The 25,262-nt window shown below is 37.1% G+C and overlaps 2 protein-coding genes across 3 annotated transcripts; one reads left to right on the top strand and one right to left on the bottom strand.

Annotated features, from left to right (window-relative positions):
* The first annotated feature begins 760 nt into the window (after nt 1-760).
* LOC139121304 (uncharacterized) lies at nt 761-10,896 on the top strand. Of its 2 annotated transcripts, none has more exons than XM_070686083.1 (8): nt 761-898; nt 3,783-4,030; nt 4,788-4,844; nt 5,466-5,642; nt 6,492-6,620; nt 7,335-7,400; nt 8,639-8,759; nt 9,450-10,896. In XM_070686083.1, the coding sequence occupies exons 2-8, from the start codon at nt 3,836-3,838 to the stop codon at nt 9,533-9,535; spliced, it is 831 nt and encodes a 276-aa protein (XP_070542184.1). In that variant the 5' UTR covers nt 761-898; nt 3,783-3,835; the 3' UTR covers nt 9,536-10,896. The 2 variants fall into 2 exon arrangements, with proteins under 2 accessions (XP_070542184.1, XP_070542192.1); XM_070686091.1 differs by having other exon boundaries at nt 771-898; nt 7,344-7,400.
* An 8,148-nt stretch (nt 10,897-19,044) lies between these two features.
* On the bottom strand, nt 19,045-24,844 carry LOC139121293 (neutral phospholipase A2 3-like). Its single transcript, XM_070686073.1, has 4 exons — nt 24,459-24,844; nt 22,397-22,565; nt 20,833-20,966; nt 19,045-20,411 (listed from the first exon to the last, which is right to left on the bottom strand). Exons 1-4 carry the CDS (start codon nt 24,544-24,546, stop codon nt 20,254-20,256), a joined length of 549 nt encoding a protein of 182 aa, XP_070542174.1. The 5' UTR covers nt 24,547-24,844; the 3' UTR covers nt 19,045-20,253.
* Nucleotides 24,845-25,262: the final 418 nt, after the last annotated feature.

The following is a 25,262-nucleotide window of genomic DNA, read 5'->3' as shown; positions in this document are numbered from 1 at the left end:
TTACATACCTATCTGATTAAAATCAGATGTAGAGTACGGCGACGTCTATACATACGCGGTATTCTCTTACAGCATAGACGTCGCCGTACTCTACATCTGATTTTAATTAGATTGACTTATATACTCGCTATCACACATTGCACACAGATAATATCGAAGCAATGAATACATTGCTTAAACAATATTGTCCACCAGCAGAGCTATCAACCCAGGATAAAAAATACGGTATTTTCAATGGAGTTTGAACTCTAACGGTAGCCAGTCACCTAGCAAACAGACACAACCATTCGGTCAAATTCCTAAAAGAAGATGACTAGAACATTGTAAAGTCTCCTACACATAGGTATTCGGAGTTGATCCATTTATAACATTGCGATTTACCATGAACAATGTTTATAAAAATGTTAACTCGTAAAAACAGAAAAAAATTAAATACATGTGAGGGCATCGGCGTTTTTTCAATCATGTCTGTGATAGCATTGTCTTACCTGGAGGCTCCAAGTGTATTTAAAAGCCTGAAGCAGGGGTGAATCACATCTCAAATTTTCTGCTTTTTGTCCCCACGTGTGCGTTTATGGCGATGTAAGAAATAACCATACATGTAATGGTATTTGTGCAAGAAATATGACGAAAGATTTCTAACATTTCAACGAAATTAGAGTCTCTAGTACTTAAGCTTTGTTTAACATTATTCTGTCGCACAGATAGCCTAGTTGTACATGTTTAAACTTTCACCTTTTGAAATAAGGAAGTCAAAATTACTAAAAGTGAAAGTGTGAGGGCGTCGGTGTTTTCCATCATGCCTGCCGTCCTCACAGCGTTGTCTTACAAGGAAGCGGCAAGGGCATTTCAAAGCCTGAAGCAGGGATGAATCAGATCTCTTAGAAGTAACTCGCTGGTACGTCTTTGATCATTACGGCCCTGATACGGCTTTTGCGGACTGAGGTCGTACGGCAGAAGGGTCCGAGCGTGCGGGGGAAAGGGCGTATGCCGTACGACCAAATTCCGCAAAACCCGTATCAGGGCCGTAAAGGTTTCAACATATACCTTATGGAACGATGAATATGTAGTTAACATAATATTCAGCATAATTTTGGCGAAAGTAGTGCGTGCGATATCAAAAATTTATCGCCCCTTAAGTCCGTTTTTCAGAAAAGCGATGGCCGCTTCCCGTCGCGGATGGACATACATAATGACGTCATTTGTCTACGTGCAGAAATCTAAAACACGCAATATACGTGACAAACGGAGATCCGGGGCAGATCCAGACTGAAATCGAGATGTATACAGAAGAAAAAAGTGTGATGTAAATTATTTATGTACTTTATACTGCACTTAGTATACACGGGATTTTCAGTAGAATCTAGAAATATCAACCGATCTCAGCTCCACTGTCGATCGGAGAGAGCAGACGTTTGTCCTGATCTCGCGCTGGCTTTGAATACGTGTGGAACTTTTGCGGATAACAACGCACCTAGTAACCAGCAGAAGCATTCGACTCAATGCAAGCAAACCGTCACTGATGCAACCAGTATAAATAATAATTATACTGGTTGCATCAGTGACAGTTTACTTGCATTGAGTCGAATGCCTGTGGTAACCAGAATAGAGGTAGTTCAGACATGCACGCGATTGCCAATATTTGGACGCAGTGTGCCTGTCAACAACTTTTGAATCTCGCACACTTTTGTTTACAGTAAAACTGTCTAAGCACAAAAGTAGGTTCGGAATTCGACGTGTCAATCCAAATTTGTGCACCGGGCCGGATTTGATATGTAAAAAATGCAATGATGTGAGGGCGCTTTCACTCATAGCTTTACACGGTCACCTGAATGTAGGTGTGATGAGCCTCTAAGGAGTGGTTTTGCTTCGGGACTGCCGTTTCTCCCCTTCCTAAGCTGTTCTACACAAAACAACTCTACCTGGTAGCTTTTTTAATTTTTATTATTTTTTGTCCCTACGTGTGTTTTTTATGGCGATATAAGAAATAACCTTATTTGCAATGGTATTGGTGCGAGACGACACATGACAAAAAGATTTCTCACATTTCAACGAAAGTTAAGTCCGTAGTATTAAAGCTCTGTTCAACCGTCTCACAGATAGTTATACATGTTTCAACTTTGACCTTTTGAAATCAGGAAGTCAAATTCACTGGATGTTAAAGGATATTCACAACGCTAAAGTTAATGTTTTGGATCTTCAGACATACATCTGTACAATATAAAATCGATCAAAGCACAAACAAAGTTTTCCCAGACATATTCCATGATTATAGGATTAAGGGAGTACCCATTTTCAATTACCGAGATGGGAAAGGGCTGGTCGATGTTTTACCATCATTTTATTTTTTTCAACTTTGTTGGCTACGACCGTTGAGGGCAAGGTCATAACCAAACTGTGTCCTAACTTGTCAGCTATGGTGGTGTGTATGCTTATGAGTAATATAATTTATAGGAACGTTTTTATCTAACATAAAATGTAAAGGTCAGGATATTCATAGGTCAGGAAGCGCCATAACTTCCCTGCCTCATCACATCGCTTTGTTTCCTCTGCCAAGCTTTCCCTTTTTTACTGTCATTCCCACACCCCTTACACAGAGAAAGTAGTTTCTGACTCGGTACGCCCACCCGCACTTCAGGCATGCCTTCCTGTCCCCACTTCCAGAGTAGACAGCGATGGATCCTGCAAGACTCGTCCATGCAGCTCAGCAGGACAGCTGCCAAGAGCCCATCAGCAACCACTTGCACACGTCTTCAGCCTTAAGGTGAAGGACGACGAATTCGGACGCGCACACGCTTTAGAACGTTTCTGCGCAGATTTAACTCCAGCCTGCCGCAAATGGGTAATTATGTAGCGCATGTATTTAACATCACCTGTCATTGTTGAAATTGCGCTTTTACCTAATTTTTTGACCCAGTGTCTTAGAAATGCATGTGACCTATAACCTTGTCATATTTTGACCTCCTAGGAAGCTGGTTTTTATTCAATATGAGCGAAAAATTAACAATTCTCTCCCATTTATATGGCGCAAATTACCCATTCACCTGGAGATATTGTAAAAAGTAGCGTGGTGACACCCTTTTATTAAAAGTGTAAACTAAATGGTATTATGTCAGGAGTTTATTCGCCAAGTTTAATCAAAATGACACCATTCAAAACGACAGGAAGAAAGTTCGAAAATTATATAGTGATATAATTTCGATATCGTCATTTTGTAATCGATACTTATGTTAAAATTTCTTCACAAACATCATGAAAACTATACATTCGATAGATATGGATCTTAAGTCTTGGTATTTATTAAAATTAACTCATTTGCTACGCGTTTTATAATTGCTTTCTTTAGTTTAAGTGAAAATATTATTTTTATTTATTTCTAACGACGCCATTTTAACGTCCGTTTCCATGGAAACAAGCGTGGTGACCCCCATTTTTATTTCATTTTTGCACTTGCACAACTTCCAAGAATATCTGTGCAAAGTTTCAAGAAAATGACACCACAACTTAATTTTGACGTAATTCGTAGTACTTCACCTTAAGGTGTATCCTTCGTCGATTATTTATCTAAAAGTAAATATTTATGCTTTCACCAGTTCAGAAAAACCCTGAAATATCTGAAAAGCGATCGTTTGTGTCACTTCTTTTGTTAACGATCCATGCAACAAACTGATGTCAAAGCTGCATTTGATTGAAAAAGTTTAGATTTTTTTATCGCCAGTAAAAATTTTTATCGTGTTTCAGGGTGTCATATTTAGCCTTTTATTATTATTTTCACTCAACAGACAAACACTTCTTTGACAAAGAAAACTGTAGTTGGAGAAAATAGTGAGACAGAATGGATAAAGTGACCATTTATGATAATCTGCCTAAAGACAGGAATGTGAATCACCGTGTTATAGCGTCTACCTTGGTGAAGATGGCCTACACCCAATTCCTGTTAGGTTGCCTTTTACTCTATGCAGGCGCTGCGGCAGTATATAATGAATGTCACTTTGCATACCTTGGTATACCAATTTATGGTGGAATGTTGGTAAGTATTACAATGTTTTTATTTTACATGTTAATTGCAAGTTCTTACTTCGTCCAAAAGAATGTTGAAACATATTCTACTTAGCTTGTCAACATGGCGTATATGTGTAAAATGCACCGTTATTGTATTTATTTGAATTCTAATCCTGCCCAGAATACAATTGTCAACAATTAACAACGCTGTTTACACATGTACAGGGTGAGTCGACAAGCTGATACTCAACCTGCTTAGAGGAGTAGAACAAAAATTATGGTTGACTTTAAAACCAAAAACAGTGAAAAATTACTCAAAAGTAGCTTTACTGGCCCTTTAATATGTGGTATTTGTTTCGGGGGATTTTAGTGCTTTCATGTCAAGTATAAATGAAGACATCGGTAGGGGTAGAATGCTAGAAAGAAAGGCTTGTGAAAGTAATTTTGGCAGTAGAAGTACAAATTAAAAGGAAACCCCAAGAAAGCTTTAGGATCATAAAAATCCATGTTACACTTTTAGTGAATTCATTGACAGGGAAGAGAGGGTGGTTAATCATGCCTTCGAAAGGATTGCATCGGAGAGACGAAAGTGCAAGTTTGTGTGACTCAAATTCTACCAGGATTTCGTCCCGTCAGAAGGATACTTGTTCTTCTTTTATGAACTACAACTTCTTCCTCCCAGACATTTGCACAGTTTCGAATGTATGCCCCTAAATTTCCACATATTGTCGAATGAAAAGAAGATCATCGTTTGTCTGACCAGCTCTTCCTATAACATTTTCCAGGCGATACTAACAGGATTGGTGACTATAACATCGGCCGAGAGGAAGACTACTGACAGGGTAAGAATGACTTCATCTTCCAAGTTGAAAAAGCATCAAATGTTTTGTTAGGGCTTTTGTTAACCTTTGTCCCTTCAATAACAATATGTCGACTTGAGAAAATATATTTATTGAGTTCAGAACTAATTTGGGATAATTGGATCTTCATATTTTTCAAATTTCTAAAAAATGTTAGGTGCCCCATAACTGAATGTTGCAAGTGTGTAACTTAAAAAACAAAAATAGATGAGCTTACATTTACAGATTAAAAAGACATTACTTCACCGTCCAATTATCCCAAATTGGCTCCAATCGTGTTTCATATATTCGAAGATTGCACTGCATAGAGCATTGCCAAAATAAATAGTTTTCAATACTCCTGGGTTAACTGTCCGTATCCGAATATGCAGATGTTGTTTTGATCGGATTACTTAACAGATCCTAAAATTTTAAGCAGCAAGAAATAACTTCTAAACTTCTAACATTTTATGTGTACTGCTTGTGTTGCCTTTTATATCTTATGATATCTGTGAATCTTGCACAGCATTTTCATGTCATTCAAATATTTAATACTCAGTTCATGTCATTCAAATATTTTTCTCAAACTGAAATCACTACGATGTGAATTATTTTCCTTGCCAGACTGCTGCCACGATTATCTTTTCATTTATGTCAGCAACATTCTGTGCAGTAGTGGTGGTCACTGTCATTGCGGTGGCTTTGGGTTCTGAGGAATATGTGGCACGCGTCTTCAGCAGTTGCGACAGAATGGATAATATGCACCAGAAGAGCTGCAAACAGCAACTCTACAACACTATAGTACGTGAAACCATCTTTTGTCTTTACACATGTACAACTCCCACTGAAACCTATAAAGGAGATTACATAGAGCAAAAACCTACAAAGTTTTAATCATTCTTCAGTTGTTTCTACTCGCTTGAAGATATGTTATAGAATGGCAATAGTTAAAGGTATACTGTGATCTGTTCCAATTTACAACAGTTACCATGGAAAGACAGATTTTAAGCGGGTGGTCGCTTTTAAAACAGCGCCCTCAGATGGGCATTTTGAATACCAAGGAACGCCCCTTTGACTTTATATGGGCATACGTAGATCACAGGTGACTGTATACCTTTAACATACAGTACAAACGATTCACTATAATTGGGTTCACAGTTGGGTTCACTCGAACAATCGCCCATTACAATTTTTTGCAAAGTTTCTCCATTTTAGTTCTCCCATACTGACAATTTATGGACTTGCCCCTTTTTGTCAAGAGTGCCTCATAACGATTCATACAAATAGAAACGTGGTGTCACGTAAGGCATCAGCAATTTCATTAATAGTGGCAGCTAGTGTGTAGCTTGATAACATCTTTTAACTGATTACATAATAATCCTCTAATGTGAACCGGACCCATGTACATTTACATTCTCTTGGTTAAATTCTATCGGGAAATATAACTGTGTACAGTTAAAACATTTACTTAGAGTAATAAGGGATCAGTATTAGGAGTGACTTATTGTAAATCTAAGTCAATGTGCACAGATCAAAGCCATTATTAGTAATTCATGCTTCAAAGCGAATTGCAGTTATGTTCAGTGTCATCCTTGTTGGCACTTTTCATTTACCTGCAAGTGGATAGGAGTCTCCTTTCGTTCTTTCCAGCACGAACGACAGACTATTGATACCTTCATTCTGCTGATGGCTGTGTGTGAAGCGATTGTTGCCATTATAAATGGCATTCTGTGCAGCAGGGTTCTCTGTCGCAATGGTTGTAAGAAATGTTGCAGCCAGGTTAGTGTGATTATAAGAACTTAAATTAACACGATTTGAGTTATAATTTGGAAGAATAGGATCTTTCAATGTAGCAAGACTTTGTGGTCGACGGTTTCAGGAATATTAGTATGTATAATATGGTCAATGAACAACATCACATACTGTACTGAATGAAATGAAAGCCTACCTATACATAAGTAGGTAGTATGATGAGAAACATTAAACTTGCATGAGTCCTTTTCAGCACCATTGAAAACTGTTCAATTTGTTTTGACATATTTCACATTTTGTAAGCCAAAGTTCATATATTTAAATGAAAGGCATTAATATGTAAATGATAGTTTCACCAGAAATGTTTCCGTTGGTTAGCACGTTCGTACAAAGAAACGATTAAAGGTCAAATATGTTTTCACAGAACGGTTTCTGAAAATTTCGTAAACAAGATAAAGCTATTATAACAATTTCACAGTCCAGCCAACCATTGAGAATCTGAACTCGTTTTTTTGGCCAGTTTCACAAAATCTAGAATATCACACACAACTCCGCAAATTTTGCAAGTAAAAGCTTCTAAACCTGTTGAATCAACCTTTATATAATAGTCTTGCAAGATTAATTTGCATTATTGACCTCCTTTGAATCTAATACACGTCTCATCGAAATTGTCACTCACGTGCTGTTATAAGTGTACATCAGGCTATGATAATTTTCTAACATCATCTTTTTGTATAATAGACTACTCAGATCCAATGTTGTTGGAGATGTTCCAGAAATACCACACCATACTACGAGCCTGTACAGGTATGGTCTCTGCTTATGATATTATATAATCGAACAAGGAATAAATAGACTAAAAGATATGATATTAATTGCATGATTATGAAATATCGTTATTAAAAACCAACATTTTGGTATTGCATCGGGTTGAGCTCAGTTTCTGCTCACCAATACTTGTTAAAATTACTGAATGTGTACAAATTTTACTTAATCTAAGACGTCTTTGGCCAACATGGTATAAATATAAAGTCAGAAGGAACTTAAGGTAAGAATTTAATGTTCTCAACTTGGGAGGACGTAAATATTTACATCTCCGTTTAAATTAGTCAGGTCACCACGGCGGCCAGGCGTTAATGAGCCCCAATTGGTCGACTGCTATATGGTGTCAACTTACAAGATTTGTGTTAATTAGCCATCGGGAGCCGAAAATTTTGAATTTTTTCCAGAATTCCCCGGACGCCCTCATTAACTATTGCAATGCACTCGAGAAAGTGAATTTAAAGACATTTGCAATGTACATTTCAAGAGTGATAGGTTCACAGGGCGGAATTCAATAAAGGGTCAGTCTAGGTAGATTTGACGGCCATGCTGTCAACCATCAGTTCTACGGTGGAGATACAGCGAATATAGAGTATTACAAAGGGTTGAAACAGGTGTGTATTAAGGACTTGCTGTGGAAGCTGACTTCCTTTCCTTTCTATACACTTTTACTTTATTGGAAGCGAAGAAGACTACTATGCCAAAAGACACGCTCAGTGATTTTATCAAGTATATATTGCTGAGCAGAAAGGAAGCTTAACCCTCGTGCAATACTAAAACGGTTTTATTGCTAATATCAATATTTCACAATATTTCATAATTATGAGATTATTTACTCCAAGTTTGTCCGTGCTCGAAGCCATTAGTCTGATACCACAAATAGAAATTTTATACAAATTATGGTCTCATTTCAAAAACTGTGAAATTAATACGACTTTAGTATATTCTGTATCCTTTCTAAACGTGGCGCTGTATCCAGGCATTTTTCCATATTCCACATTTTTGCTTACCATGTTGCCGTCGAAGCTTTGGAGAAAAGTTTATCTCTTTTGTTTCGATCTGCGAATTTAAATTTTACATGAAGTTTAAACATGATTCTTTCCATAATTCATGCTGTACGTAAACATACCAGGCCTTTCAGGTTTGTAAGCAATGTTTCGTCCATATATATTGCCCTATGTTAATCATAATTAAAGAGGCATTTTGGGTTGATTCTTCTCTAGATGAAGGCTTATCTTGGTCCCCAACGTGGTTCGGTAGAGCTCTCACAAGATGGATTCATATCGATGCCAGTTGGAGAAGGCAACAACATGTTTATAATGATACCAGCCAACTCAGTCAAAGGTAAGACAGCCAAGTATTGGTGGGTGCTATCTAGAACCAGGTGTTTCAGTACTGGAAACACATTCATGTGTGTATTTTGAAAAGTAGGATTTTTCCCACAAGCCCGTGTGTCTATGTTCAACAAGTATGTTATTGATAAACATTGCATTGCTAGGTTTATTTTGAAATATTAAACGTTTGAACATACCAAAGGTAATACATAATTAAGTTCTTTATTAACTTACCGTGTGAAGGCTGTTAGTTTCCTCTATATTTGAATTGTATAAAAACTACTGGCAAATGTAATACCACCATACTTTGAGACAAATACCGTGGTACATTCCTCTCATGCAACATCCTTTAAAAGAGGGAACTTTATTAGAGCTTCCTGTCATAATTTTATTTCTTGAGTCGGTAAACCGCCAAAACAATAGACTTGGTGACCCAGACTCTCTGCTAGGGGCGCTACACTTCCTCCCAGAGAGCATGGGTCACCGAGTCTACCAAGACAACTGCCCATCGGACCCTCACTGTCACCCAATCGTGTACCCAAGGTCAAACTGTCCATCAACTGGATAGGAAATATCATTTGAGTGACAGGCCTTACGCCTACATAAAAAATCATATCTGCCGAGATGCATCATGGTCTCGGCATGACCATTCGACAGGCAAATGGATACGTATTTTTAAATTTTCATGATTTCTTTACAGTGGATGGCAAAGATTCCAAGGACATCGACAGCCAGAGAGAAGATATTGATACGGCTATCTCAGAATCGTCACCATTACTGAAATGAGATAATACAGCGACTAAACAAACACATAACTGATGAACGGATAATGTAACCTCAAAGTGTTACATAAAATGGGAAAGACAAAAAGATGAGAATTTCTTTTCAGCTCACGTTTGAGTACAACTATTAAACTAAAAGTCAAACATTTAAATATTTATGAAAATGTATATCCTTACTATAATACCTACAATTTATAACCAAAACCATATACATGTATAAAATATATATTACATAAAAAGCAAGCTAGTATTTACTGTAAACCTATTCGATAAGTTTGGCTTCGAATAAGATGCATTTATCATGTTCCTTGTATCATCAAAAATTGTCGGTGAAGGTATCGCTTCTGACCTGTGTCATGTTTTCTCACAGTGCCGTGTATGGTTTTTAGTTTAAGTTCTGAGGTACTATGCCAAAACGATGGAGAATTGCTGCTCACCTGCCTTATTGAGTCGTATCTCTCGTCACGTGATTAAAGGTTAGAAAAGACTGCCAGGTTATTGTGGGAATTCCAAAATGCACAGGACTGGTCATTCGAAATCAAAGAAAGGATCATCAAAACGGAAGAAACTTAGACAGGGTAGATTTTACAACTCGTATACTTTGTGATTTTTTTTTATCAGTGAATATTATAGTACAGTGGCGTCCAGCTTAGCGCTGGAATAATATCCAAACACTGCTTTACCTTTACTTTCAAGCATTGTAGTAGAGCAAACAATGTTCCGAATTTTTCAAAAAAAAACTTGACGACAAACATTGCTGCAGTCAGCGACTTTTCTTTGCCTACCCGACTCACTAAAATTGAATATTTGACAATTATCTCTCTCTCTCTCTCTCTCTCTCTCTCTCTCTCTCTCTCTCTCTCTCTCTCTCTCTCTCTCTCTCTCTCTCTCTCTCTCTCTCTCTCTCTCTCTCTCTCTCTCTCTGCACACACTACAGTATGGCCAAGCGCTTCATCCACTGGAGTGCGGCATCGCCTTGAATTCTAGGTAGCTGAACTTTGGAAAATAGGTGTATAACGTGTGTAACTTTCTCAGAAAAGATCTTAAAGTAAATTCGTTAACTGACATATTTATTAGCGTTTACTTTAATTCCGGTCATCACCGTCTCATGTCGCATTCAAACTGTATTTAGTAAAAAACATTGCAATTACTAGTATAAATTGCATTTCAAATTGGTAAAATTTTATGTCATCGAGAAAAAGCATATGACTATGTTGTGTGCCTGAAATGGATTCAAACCATGTTTCTACAATAAACGTTTGGCTAGCATTTTAAAAATTCAACAAGTAGATGTTGTGTTAATACTAAGAAGCAATGTTCACAAGAAAGATTTTTATTGTAATAAAGCAATATTTGTTGAAGAAATTTCAAGCAGTATTATTTCATGTTGTTTTGTTTGGTTTGATTCCGATGTCACATTTAAAAATGTGGATGTTACAACTTTAGGTACGTTGGTGTCACTACAATGAGACACTGACAGCTCATTTGACTTCCCGTATACTACTTTACATGAGTGGTTCTTTATTCTGTGAAAAGGTGTTTGGAGCAAATGTCATTGTCACTTTTAATTTGGCAGCATGGTTGCCATTTGATCCCACTTTCTAGATAACAACTCGGTTGACGCAGTGGAATATCTGTGTAACGCATTCCAGGAAAGTTTACTTTTCATAGAGCAACAAAAAATTAAAAAAACTCATTCTAACACAATTTTCTGCAGTTCTTGATACTGTCATCGAAAAGACGCATCTTATCCTACGTTCAAATGCCGAGTGTTAATTATTGACATATGTCCACGTGACATTTTCTTTTCAATATAAAGATATCTCTGCAGGCTCATACAGGTAGGAAGAATCCACGGCGGGTGTTAAGCTTCATTCATATGTACGCTATTTGCATATGAAAAGTATATATTTGCATATGAATTGCATCTGACTACTCTCAACTTACTATCAACATTAAGACATGTTTAGTTTAAAAAATGTGAATTATCAAATTTGTTGCAAATCATTGTTCGGATACTAGTATTTTTTGTCTAACATAAATATGGTGTTTTCAATCGGGTTCGAACTTACAACATACGGTAGCTAGCTATCTAGCGCAGAAGCAACAGACAGAACCGCTAGGCCAAATTCCCACTCCTCCCCCCACGCCCGCAAAAAAAGAGTGGTTCAATAACCTAACTAAGTTGTCACATTTTCTCTGACTGCTACCACTCCTAACTGCTTGAGAGTTCATGGAGTACTCGAACTTACGTACTCGCTATCACACATCGCACACAAACATTATCGAAAACTGGGCCAAAGACAGGCTCGGAACAATTCCATTCTGACCTCCAGTAGAGCTATCAACCCAAGGTAGAAAATACGGTGTTTTCAATGGAGTTCGAACCACGGCGTTGTTTTACCAGGAAGCTCCAAGGGTATTTAACAGCCTGTACTGCGGCATTTTGTAATATGACTCATTTTGTAACAACTTACGCAAAATGTAATAAGGGTATCAGCATTGTGTAATAAAATGGTCTACGCATTTTGTAATAAGGGTATCAGCATTTTGTAATAAAATATTGTTTACGCGATTTGTAATAAGGGTATCAGCGTTTTGTAATAAAACGCGTTTTGTAACATTAGTTAACGCATTTTGTAATAATTATAAACATCCGCTGATATTGTATGTATTTCAAAATGCTTTGTGGTTTCTGAATACGTAAAAATGTAATAGCATATAATGATGTCGAGATTATATCTCACTACCAGTGCTAGGTTATCATAATAACGCCATATAAGGGGGTCTGAGTTGACAGTCAAAATGCAATTGAAGACAGAATGAGATTTATTGTATGCGATTTATAATTGAGAAAACAAACTGAGAAAGTTTTAGTAGGTTTTACATACAGTACTGTACTTTGAAAAGACAATATACTGCAGACCTTTCTGCATTTTTTTCTCTTCAATATTACTGTTGGTGGATGGAAAGAGGAAGTCTTGGAGATGACATGCATAGCTCAGAATATGATAAAAGACAGCGACATCATCAACATTGACAGTGTTGTGTTAAGACCTAATTTTATTATACTAATGATGTGCATGCCACAAAACCCTCCTTATCCAGAAATGGTTCCCTTGTGACACTTAGATGGATTTGGTCTGATTTTTAGGGCGTTACTACATTATTTTTACTTTTTTTACTAAAGAAAAACAATAAATATTGTTTTTGGTTACAATAAAATTGTGTATTCTTATGTTTTTGCATGTATATTGGATGAAGTTTGCAAAACTCGAATAATCAAATTCTGCAAAATGATTGTAATGTTAGTGTACACTGTGATTTGAACGAAGCTTTTATTGGGTTCATAAAAATGATGTTACAAACATTTTCCTGGAACCATCAGTTGTAGACAACAGAATCTAATATACATTTAGACATAATTGAGAAATGGGAAGTGATAAATTCTTTAGAATGTCGTCAGAAAGAGAAGCAATATGTGAAAATCATTGTAAATTTAGAATACTGGTGGCCATTTTGAATATTTAATGAGGTCATGTGACCTCATTAAATATTTGCATTTTTTGGGCATTGAAATACTATAATTCCAAAAATATCTTGTAATTATGGACAAAGTTTGATAAATTAAATAGTCAGATGATATAAAATAGGATACCTTGACCTGTCTTACCCCTATCACAGAGAAACATTGACAGAGTCGCAACGGGTATTGTTTAAGGTAGTATGCACCTCGAAAGTGAAAGACTTAAACTTTTGCTCTAACTTTCCTCAAGGAATCTTTCAATCATTCTCTTTCAAAATCAAGAATAAAAATAGGGGGTCACCGTGCAAATTTTGGTACTAGAGAAACAAATTACTCAAGATTTACCGATATTAGAAATTCAAAATGGCCGCCATCCCTGTGTTAACTCTATGGAGAAAAATAAAAATTTTCGAATTTCGAAAAACTAAGCCAGTGAAAAGTTTTCTTTCACCAAGAGCTTTAAAATGAACCCCCACATGTTGTATATCAGAAGAGAATTGTAAAAGTTTGAGAGTCCGAATGTCTGTCCCCGAGGTGCGTTCTACCTTAAGGCGTGAAGCGGTTACGTAACTCATCGATGTTCGCCTCACCTCAGGTTGCTCTCGCCTCTTTTTTTCCGAAGAGTGCCGACCATGCATCCTTCGGTAATTTTCGGATTTTCGCCAATTGTTAAGCGAAAGTATGTTCGGCAAAGTTTGTGTTGTTGTTGTCGTGTGGTGCTGAGCGGAATTTTCGTGCTGGCGTAAACGGGAGTGTTTTGAGCTTCAGGAAAGTGAGTTTTACCGTTTTAAAAATTCCTCTCATATTTTTATGAATATATAATGAGTGTGTTTGAACCAAATTTGAAAGTCTTTTATCGATACTGTCTGGTTTTACTCAATGGTTTACGGTCAATCATTCAGTCTTTTACACGTGCGTCAAGGAAGGACATGTTACTGAAACTGCTGGCGTGTTATTTTTGATTGGCGTGAAGCAGTGTTTCTGGCCTGAGAGCTAACAAAGTAACTATGGTTGCTACGCGACTGGCAGTACGATGCCATCTCGTCGTATTTTTCGCATAATCTCGTGTAATTATCAACCACAAACAAAGCCTCCAAAAAGTTTAACACCTTTGAAGCTCATTTTAATATGAAAAGCCAATAGTCTACCGAGACGACCATGGAACAAAAGGCATGCAAGCGTTGCCACTCTTCCTATGTTTCTCTGTGCCCCTATTCAAGGGCGCTGTGTGTAATTCTTCACTTATGAGTGAAGACAAGAAAATCTGTGTAAAGTTTATCAAATCTGTGTAAAGTTTATCATAATATATAAAGTTTACATCAAAGTCCATGGTCATGGGACTATAAAATGTGATTTAGCATTGGGATATGATACAATATCGATTATCTTTTACTGGAAAATTGGAAAACATGTAAAAATAATGATAAATTTATATTGTTGGCGGCCATTTTGAATACCTAATTAGGTCACATGACCAGTATTAGCATATTTTTGGGACAAGTGTGTCATTGTCATTCAAAATATACATACTTACTGTGGGAAATATTTCATAATATTAGGTGCTGGATGTTATGTTACATTATGCTTTGACCGACCTAACACTTATACAGAGCCTTTGTTTACATTACACTTAGCAGGTCAAAATGATACAAAATATCAGTGTTTTTTCAAAATTTTTGTCACAATTTCATTTCAGTCCATGCTGACGTGATAGAAAACAGGTTTGGTGATGAAAAATGATGAATTAATGAGGAATTCCTTATGAAAATAAAGAAATATGTTGAAAAAATACAATATTTTATATATTGGCGGCCATTTTGAATACTTAATGAGGTCACGTGACCATAATTTGCATATTTTTGGGACAAGTATTTTATGATATATCCGAAAATATAATGGTATGGGGGACAGTCTTTGTTAATTTAAGAAGTCAGACGTCATGCTAGATGGTACTTCCAAATGTCAACTCCACCACAGGGCCTTGGTGTGCAAAGGGTGAAAGTGGAATATAACGTACGAAAGGTTGCAGTATTCTAAGCAACTTTTATACGTATGATATGTATTTCTCTAAAGTTGAATAAGATGGGAGAGGCACGTTGATTTGTCAATGCTGACAGCTGATATTTATCAAAATATACTGAAATAAACACTGACGTGAAGCAGTCAATTAAAATACTGATAATTTGTTTTAATCATCCCATATAATAGACAAGGACAAAATAAAGCTCTATCGACAGACCAGCCACTTTTCCTTGTATGTAAAAGGTGACAATTCATATCTACTGAGCCATGGTTTTGTTTTCTCAGATCTATTTCTTTCCCGTTGTGTTCCTCCTTTGAATCTACGCTATCGCCCATTGGTAAAATTTGTCTAGCCAACGAGCTAGGATAAGCTGCCCTGCAATACTATGATTAACCTAAATTTGATTCGCTATCCTACTGGTTATACCTGCCAAATATCTGCCATTATCATTAAATGATAACAGCCATAGAAAGATAAATAGACAGACAGACAGACAGACAGACAGACAGACAGATAGATAGATAGATAGATAGATAGATAGATAGATAGATAGATAGATAGATAGACAGGCATACTCAGACACTCTTTCCTCCCTCCCTCCCTTCCTCCCTCCCTACCCACATAGATGCAGACATACATACATACATACATACATACATACATACATACATACATACATACATACATACATACATACATACATACATACATACATACATACATACATACATACATACATACATACATACATACATACATACATACATACATACATACATACATACATACATACTCAACAGGTCAGATACACTTCCGCTTTAGTAGCTAAACAAGTCAAATCACTAAAACATCAGATTATTCTGACTATTTTAGTTAAGTTTAGTTTAGTTTAGTTTAGTTTAGTTTAGTTTTAGTTTTGTTTACTTTAGATTACTTCAGTATAGTTAAGGTTATTACGAAAATAACGCAAAGAATGTATAAAGACACATACATGTAGTCAATAGCGCGCGTTTAGCGCGTCGGGCGATGCGTTGCAATAATGCCTGAGTGCTTACTTTGCGGTATTTTCGTAATAATTATTATCATAAATCTCCTTTTTTATTAAGAATGTATGCATCCGTCGTTTCCAATGCATTATTCCATACACTTTAGAGGCATATTCTGCATCGCCCTCTTAACTGCGAGCGGGTTAAGGGTAAGCGCCATCTTTGTTTACATCGCGTGCTCATCCAACATTCGATGTACGAGCCCAGCAGCGATGTCGTGCCATATTTGTACAGTGCCGTCTTGGTGAACTTTCGTTATTACCTCATAATATTTTTCACCTTCAAACAGTCGTAATACATTTACTTCTGTTTCTTTTATCAGAAGTTATTTTCAAAGTACAGTATGAAGTTTCAGTATGGAGCCATTCAATGACGCAATGTTTATCATCAAATATGAAAGTAAAGGGGTTATTGCATGCCCGTTACGTGCCCGTTTTTACGGAAGCTCGATTCTATTGTTTGCGAAGGCAGATGTATAATAATTTATTTTATGTTATTATATTTTATTTTATCTGAGTATCTACCTGTTGATTGCTGGTTGTCTGCAATACATCAGAAAGAATGTCGTTATCCTCTATTTAATAAATCAACTGACTGTGTATACCAATGATTCTCTCAAATATATGATAATAAACTAGTCAAAATCTAGTAGTTACCTGCCTCAGATGATCAGTTGGTAAAAATACTGATTGACAGCTATCTAAAATTAAGTCTTTCTAATTTGAAATGGAAGTCAGGGAGGGATCAAATTTTTGTACTTACCAAGTAAACACACACTGTGTAATACCATTCCAAAGTCAATAAAATATCTGTTAATGCTTTAAAACTGGGAAATATAGTTTTAAAATTATTACAAAATGCGTTAACTGTTATTACAAAGTGCGAATCATTACAAAATGCTGATACTCTTGTTACAAAACGCGTAGACTGGTTTATTACAAAATACTGCAGACGTTATTACAAAATGCGTCAGTTATTACAAAATGCTGATACCCCTTATTACATTTTGCGTAATTTATTACAAAACACGTCAGTATTACAAAATGCCGCAGCACAGAGTGTAAAGTCAGACAAGCATTCTAAGTAATTTCGAAAAACAAACTGAGTTTTGAAAATTCTATATGTACGTAATTTGTTACCATTTCCATTTTTTCTTACATCATCAAACAGATTTCTCCTCCATGAACCCAAATATTCACTCGTAAGATTTTATTTTATTTTCTTCTTTGGTTGACAATATGATTTCACTCCCAATGAACTGAAAACATGCATATGATTACAATCCCCCAATTGCGATTAATAAATTTCACCCAAGGAGATTGAATTTTTCTGTTTTCTGTGAGTGCCTTTTAAGAATGTGATTTGAAGGCAAACTGTTCAGTCTACACCAATATCTTATAACAGACATATAAAGTGAGATCTTCAATGGTAGTTTACCCAACTCAGCTCTTATGCCTTCCAAAGGAGTACCTTTACTGACTCCTAGAATAAATCTGTAAAACGACATACAAAGACTTTCAAGACAATTATCAGTACTAGTGATTTCTGTTGCCCAAATTTCAGAAGCATATTAAAGAATTGGAACTATCAATGTGTCAAAAAGTTTTTAGCCAACAGCAGCAGAAAAATTTGATTTTTTTTCCAGAATTCCCGGACGCTCCCATGAACTAGTGCAATGCACTCGAGAAACTGAATTTAAAGACCTTTGCAATATACAATTAAAGAGTGATAGCTTCTCAGGGCGGCATTCAAAAAAGGGTCAATCTAGATAGATTTAACGGCTATGCTATCAACCATCAGTTCTACGGTGGATATACAGCAAATAGAGAGCATTAGGCCCCTAAAGAGGGTTTAAACAGGTGTGTAGCAAGGATTTGCTGTGGAAGCTGGCTGCCTTTCCTTTCGATACACTTATACTTTATTGGACACGAAGTAGACTACTATGTCAAAAGACACGTTCAGTGATTTTATCAGGTATATATTGCTGAGCAGAAAGAAAGCTTAACCCTCGTGCAATACTATCATCGATATCAATCTGCGATAAGATGAACTCTGCTTCCCAGTCAATCATGTCAGCCAATGGTTCGGCCATATCGAAATACGTAGAGTGACTCCGCAATTGTGTGGGTGCTGCACACGCTGCTCAAAGTTTTAAACCCAAACGAGTCAACCCAATCTTGGATTATTTTTTATACTTTCCTTCAACCTGGTGACAAAACGCTTCAACTTACACTACACTGTTCAAAACCACGAATAAAAACTTCCGGCGGGCAAACAAGGCTCTAAAACTCGGCAAATTCATGGTATAACACAGTAAGCGAACTCGTAGTCGGCGGTTTACGGAATTTAATGGTCCAGTTTGCCATAAAACTCCTCGGCCTCGGAATTTTATTGGCAAACTGACTATTAAATTCAGTCTCCATCCGTCCGCTTACCTATAGTTAGTAAAGATATGATGGTCGAGCTTTGTTAGTCTTGATCATGAAAAAGAACGCTGCAAAGTGTCCTTCAATAGTCTGTAGCCGTTTCTTTTGGTGATCGTTTACTATAATTGGTGATATTGTGTATGGCATTTGGAAGTTCTTGATCAACTCCCAGAAATATCTTCAGACACTATAGAGTTCACCAACACAGTGTCTAACACACTATGATTTTTGACATTTAAATTTGAATTCCGTAGTCAAGACCACAATTCAGTTAAACATAATAGCAGACTGAGTTGGTAAGCTGAAGAGCTGAATATATGTATCTAAATATACTTTAGGGAGTATATCTAGTTGACACTAAACAAAAATAGTGAAAAAATCATCAAAATTACCGTCACTTTAAGAAAAGTCACGCACCAGCAAAACTTTTAATGTTAGCACGTACAATGGAAGTATTAAGTAAAAAAAAACCAGATCCTAAGACAGCTGTAGTCTCCGTACTTAAAACATTCAAATTTTATTATTTTCTCTGTATTTGTACTACACATAACGGTGAAGCGAACTCCATGTTAAAAAAGGTATTCTATGGTCCTGATTCTTTGAATAAAATTTAACTAAAGTTGAAGTTAATTTGCTAATTTCACGATATAAATTTACATTTCAAAGAGGTCTGTCTACGACACATCTTTCATGGGTCTTGCTAATGTTGATTTCTTTATATGACTTCAAGTTGATTTCATATCATGGAACGTTTTACTCTACGTTTGCTACTCTCATTCACCGTCCCTCCACGGTGTCTCGTTGCAAATAATAATAATTTTGCTGGCGAGTCATCCAGACTGCAATAACATGAATATGTACGTAATTCTACAAATGTCATATTTGTGAGAAAAAAGGCTGATAAGATAGTTCTCGTTAAACTGTACCTCTAAATTCGCGTCATCGATTTTTAAAATATATTGCTTTGTTTCTCAAAATTCTCGAAAGATACGTTGATATGTTATTTGGTCACCCTGAGGTACATTTTATTTCAGAATCCGACAATATCCTGTGTTTACCATGTCTTCAGTTTCATCTATTTTCACTGAGTGGCTCATTAGCCACATTTCATCTTCAAGGAGTCGTCAAGAACATTTATGTTAAAGCTGGTGATAATTATATGAATTTTTATAATGAAATCATATCTATGTATCATCACATGAGAGCTTCTCTGGCGTACAGCTATGTGATTACTCCATCGTTGGACTGGTAAGAAACGACAATAGCGGTTCGACTGTACACACACACGGCTGTGTCAAATTTGTTGTTGAAAACCTGCGCCGGTCAGTAATTTTGGAAAACGTTTTTAACTCAACGAAGTAACACAGACCCTGCCGTCAAATAAGGCGACCCTACCTTGGGTCACCCAGGGTCAGCGCGGGAAAGCAGTTCAACCCTGATAACACCAACGTGAGTTTATTTATAGTATTATATTTGATAATTATGAACTTAAACATTTTTTTCTCATTGAAAGACGAAATATGCCCAATGAGGATGATTGAATATTCCTACGAGGCTTGTGAATTAATGTCATGGTTTGCTTTCCTCCACGACTGCGTTGTTTTGTAGGTCAGTTCACTTCATTCATCCCTAGCATCTAATTCTAACGATCCGATGTAACAATCCCCTGTGAAGTCCCTGGTGAGGGCGCTGTTTTCAATTCTAACAATTTCTTCTGTCCCATTCTTCATAGTCGTGGTTGAAAGTATCTCGATGTTTTCCCAAACAGAGTGCAACTGCCTTGTCACACTGGCACAATGCTGCCCCACAATCTGCGAAACCCAAGAATCTTGACATCCTTGAATAATCACTAGCTGCCTCTAAAGAAAGAAAATAAAATATAAAGATGAAACGTTGAGGAACGGTTCAGGTCGTAAACTGCAGTGACAATCACCACCATGTTATGCGTTCGGTCTGCGAACATTTACCCCAACTGCGACTCACTCCGGTTGTACTATGAGTCGTTTTCCAAAAATGTAGGAGATTGAATAATTGACTCTTTGATAAAACTGTAAAGAAAGATGTTTATCAACTATTTTGCGTATAAATAAAAATATTTTGTTTTTCTCTGCAGTTGTGCATCTCAGGTGAGATAATTGTGCTGTTTTTTTCTCAATCAAGAGAATTTTAGTGAAGGCGAATCGGGTTTAATTAGCATGCATACGGTAATTTTCAATTTTGACACGATTCAAAGTGTCTCTGTGCTTCCCCGTGACAGAACGTCAGTCTTATTCTACTTACGGCACGTGATACTGACATCTTCGCTTTGGCAGTTAAGCAACTCATAACCGTAGGATGAGAAATATGTCTCCACGCTCAGGCAGGTCTTGTTGCCTTCCAGATAAATGTAGCACAGGTCATGAATCCTACAACATCTACATTTAAGGAAAGCAGAATGTAGACGTCACAACTTTAATGAGAATGGGTTTTCAAGTACAAAAACAAACAGAACTTTTACGGAAAGTTCTCGATCTATTGTAACGTTCGTAACGTTCAGTAGCTAGCCTAAACATGGATAGAAAAAATACATGAGTTTTTATTCTGGAAAAAAAAGGTGAATTTATCAATAATCTATAACAATTTACATAACATCGGTCACTCTGTTGCGTATTATATTATACCAATATATTGATGGCGCAAATAATGCGATCTGATTGGTCGAGACATGAAAATAACCATATACGAGCTCACGCAAGAATTTCATTTAATATTATGATATAATACAAACGGGTATACCATTTGATTATGACCAGTTCATGACATATATGCACTCGCTATCGTTCATACACATAATATCGTACACTGGTCAAAATCTAGCATACCATAACTGGGTGTGGTTCATTGCTGAAACATGCGACTCGGACTTTACCTGTCAGGAAATTACACTACCGTAGAAATACTGTAATAATCAAAAGATATTAAAATAGTATTGATGATTGATGTTACTACAGATTTTTTCCTGGTTAAAAGCCCGAAGACCATACACTCACTATATTCGTGTTATTTCGTTGATGCTCTCTCAGTTTGTAAGCTTATGGGTTCGCTTTGACTGTTTTTATACTTCCGAGAACCTACTTTTTGGATTCATCTACGGAATGACGCCGTTGGAAATGTCATTTTATGTGTGTTTCACAACCCTTTGCCCATGCAAAAAAAATGCATCTACGTCACTTATTATGACGAGGAATATGGCAATACCTCCATCATAGATAGCTATGGGCAATGGGCGGTGTTTTCATGACATAGTTACTACGGGATTTTTAGCTGATCCGTCTCCAGTCTATGAACTATCTAGGACAGTGGCACTGTGAGGTCAAACTGGTGTATTTGTGACTAAAATGCCACATTTTGTCAAATGATACAAAAATCTCAATGTTTAAAGAAAGGCAGTCGTCGGGACTCTGCTCAAAGGTTGCCAGGGACCCCACGACCGATGTAAACACTGTCTCTAGGGTGCATTGGCGATTAATGAAAGTTAAAACATGTTTATTAACAATGAAATTTAAATGTTGCAGCTATGTTGAAGTGATGCATTTAGATATCATGCATGAAATACATTGTTTGTAAACAAGAAAGTCGCATGTGCGCAGTTCCGACGACCGACGACAGCCTCCCTTTTAAATGAACTACGAAGAATTACTTTTCGTCCCCCCCCCCCCCCCACACACACCTGAACGTTACAGCCGTACATCTTGCGTTTTAACGCCCTTTGTAATAGCATATATCCTCAAGAAAACTTTGATCCTCGGAAAACGTTTTTCTCGAGAATCTATGTTTAGTTGTATGCCCTCGTGACAAAACTTACTCGTCGGATTCATCAACTGGGACGCCCTCACCGCCCGGTCCACAATAACAGCCGTATCCGATGTAGTCGGCGGCGACATCAGCCACCCATTTCAGACCGGTGGTGCATTCGATCATGTCAGCTAGCTGTAGTACACTTCGACGATTGCGTTCACCTCTCTCTGCTAAAGCTGTTAAAATAAATTAAGCACATGGGGAGTCAGGAAGGGGTGAGGGAGCCGGGATGCGCCAAAGATTTATTCGAATTTTTCACGACAATACTTCTTTCATTATTAATATTCACTGAAGTGCTTTATATATAGTTTCCCTTTGTCATATAGATAATCAACACTTTTTGTTGTTAAGGCAATGTTTAACTTGGTTATACCCGCACAAGTTATTCCGACACTTCCACCCGCGTATTTTGGAAGTTTAAATAAAAAACGTCAGTCAAAGTGTTATCCTACCCATCTCTGTACAACTGAAAAATAAACTGCCAATCACTTACGAACAATGTTCAGTAGACTGCTATAGCATTCTATGTCATCTTTTCCATCTATAGAATATTTTTAAGCCACAGAACTCTCTAGAATTATTAACTGTTTTTCGAAATGGATATAATTATACTCATAACTACGGTATTGTAACATGTAGCACCATATGTTAAAATGCCGAGAAGTATTGTTCAAAATCATAACGCAATTATGGAAAGCACATACATGTACACACTTGTCCAGCAGATACATGCACACACTTGTCCAGCAGGGTCGATACATTTCATCAAAATTTGTTGACTCATATCGAAATATCAACAAATTAAACAAATTCACTTTAAATGAGTGTGATTTTTTCTACTTAATACCTTTGCCTTATCATGTCGTATAATGTAGTTGGCCTTGTGCCTTTTGGACAATTTTTTAATATAAATGTTTTTGTTCTCAGCGAATTCCTCACCTCGGCGATAGATGCGTAACACTTCGATGCACTATCGGCAGGCAGTATCTACTCTTGTATCTATATATGTTTATCTTTTTGAACTGGTCTTTTATCAGCTTTACATCCAAACAATTGATTAACTACATGTAGACACGAATTTCAGGGAGAATTACGTTTAATGTCAACATGTACTAATGCCAGAACCAGGGCCTGAGTGCTAACGCATTAAAAACGTAAACGCTTGTCTTATATCCAGGTTTCTTGTTTAATGTATTCTTAGTCAATAATGCACTGGTCAGGGTCCACTTATAGATACCAGATCACATGTTTCCAAAGACTGTTTACCTCCATCGTAGAATACTATTAACCTGGATCCATTGTCTTGTTCGCAAATTGAGGCAGACTAATGACAACATTTTCAATCGAAAGAATTTTTGTACAGTTAATCAATCTGTTTTTTATTACAATTGGGCTGTTAGAGCATTAGGACCTGGCATTTCGCCCAGACATCACCCGTTTGACCTTTTCATACTCTTCAAGTTCACAGCCACTCTGTCCACGTGACATATATCCAGCTTGTGCGAATTTTGCGTCCAATATTGCTACAAAGCTATAAATACTTAGCTGTACAGAACCATACAGATATGTGTCTACACCAATGTATGCTATACTGTTATAATGTAATTCAGAAGAGAGCTTGAAGTTGAGCCGATTTGTAATTTATCTAGGTTTTTGCAGAGTAAACCAATGGCGATGTTCCGTTATAAACATTGGAATGCTCTTCACGCAACGTGATCTACACTCCATATCAGGTCATGGCAGGTAAGCTTAGTGCAGACGTGGTCACAAGCGGAAAAGATGTAATCAATTAAATATTGATGAAATATTCCGAATTTTGAGAGGGTTGTATCCTAGGCAATGGACCTACAACAATTAACACACTATTTGCATAGCTTCGTGTTTGAGTTCGAGAGAAATAATATGCCCATAGAACTACACACGCTGTGTCCATACCGGGGTCCATACGTCCATGCTCCGCTCTTCCAGCACTGCTAGCCTAGTTCTCTACGCTAAGATTACACCAATTACATGTATCGTATACAGGTAGAAAAAACACCATTAGTTTCTTAGAATACTTTTTACGTTACCTTCATTCCACGTGTTCAACATTAAAACCAAACACAGTGTCCGAAGCAATGTTCTGGAGCAGAACCATGTGTGGCGATGTCCTACCATGTTACACAAAATTTCACAAAACGTTTGATAAATATGCTACCAGCGATGACGTTCAAACATAGCCTTGGTTAATCTACAACATCGTGTTAGCCATTTCTTGTCACTGCCAGATCAACAGGTTGTTACATAAGTGACGAATATATGTTCCCATCTACCGTGAGTGAGGTGTGTTGTCGTTTGCTCACTTATATCGATGAAACGATCGACTATACACCCGTAATCAAATAAAAAAGGACGCCAACAGATGTGCGAACAGCAATATTTTGAGCAGTTAGATGACATCAGACTATTTTTAGACCCATTATCACCACCGGGTTAAAGGTGGTACAGATATTGTTTTGTACAGCAAAGTGGAACCTGTTTAAGTCGCGGCTGCTCTTGCGGACGCAGTTCCATCTGAAATTCAAATTTATATGAGCTCTGAGCTTATTAATGTTAGAACATAAAAGATGAGTGTTCTTAATGTCGTCATATATGAATGAATTCGGCTGAACAACGAATGTGGCAACACAGCTTGGCCATATGTTCAATTCCTCCGGCTCTGCTGCTACCAAACAGCGCCCTCTACGTCTCAATTTAGTTTGAGAAGGTGATCCACATTCCGCCGCATTGCGGCCGCCATCCACTCACGGTAACTTTCAAAATACGTGCGGGTAGGTGCACTAACTAGCATCAACCGATTTGATAAAATCCGTTGGCAGAATTCTGCGTTCAGG

This window comes from Ptychodera flava, chromosome 2 (assembly GCF_041260155.1).
Source record: "Ptychodera flava strain L36383 chromosome 2, AS_Pfla_20210202, whole genome shotgun sequence".
Taxonomy (NCBI): domain Eukaryota; kingdom Metazoa; phylum Hemichordata; class Enteropneusta; family Ptychoderidae; genus Ptychodera; species Ptychodera flava.
The sequence above is the reverse complement of the archived record's forward strand: the minus strand, read 5'-3'. Positions and strand labels throughout refer to the sequence as shown.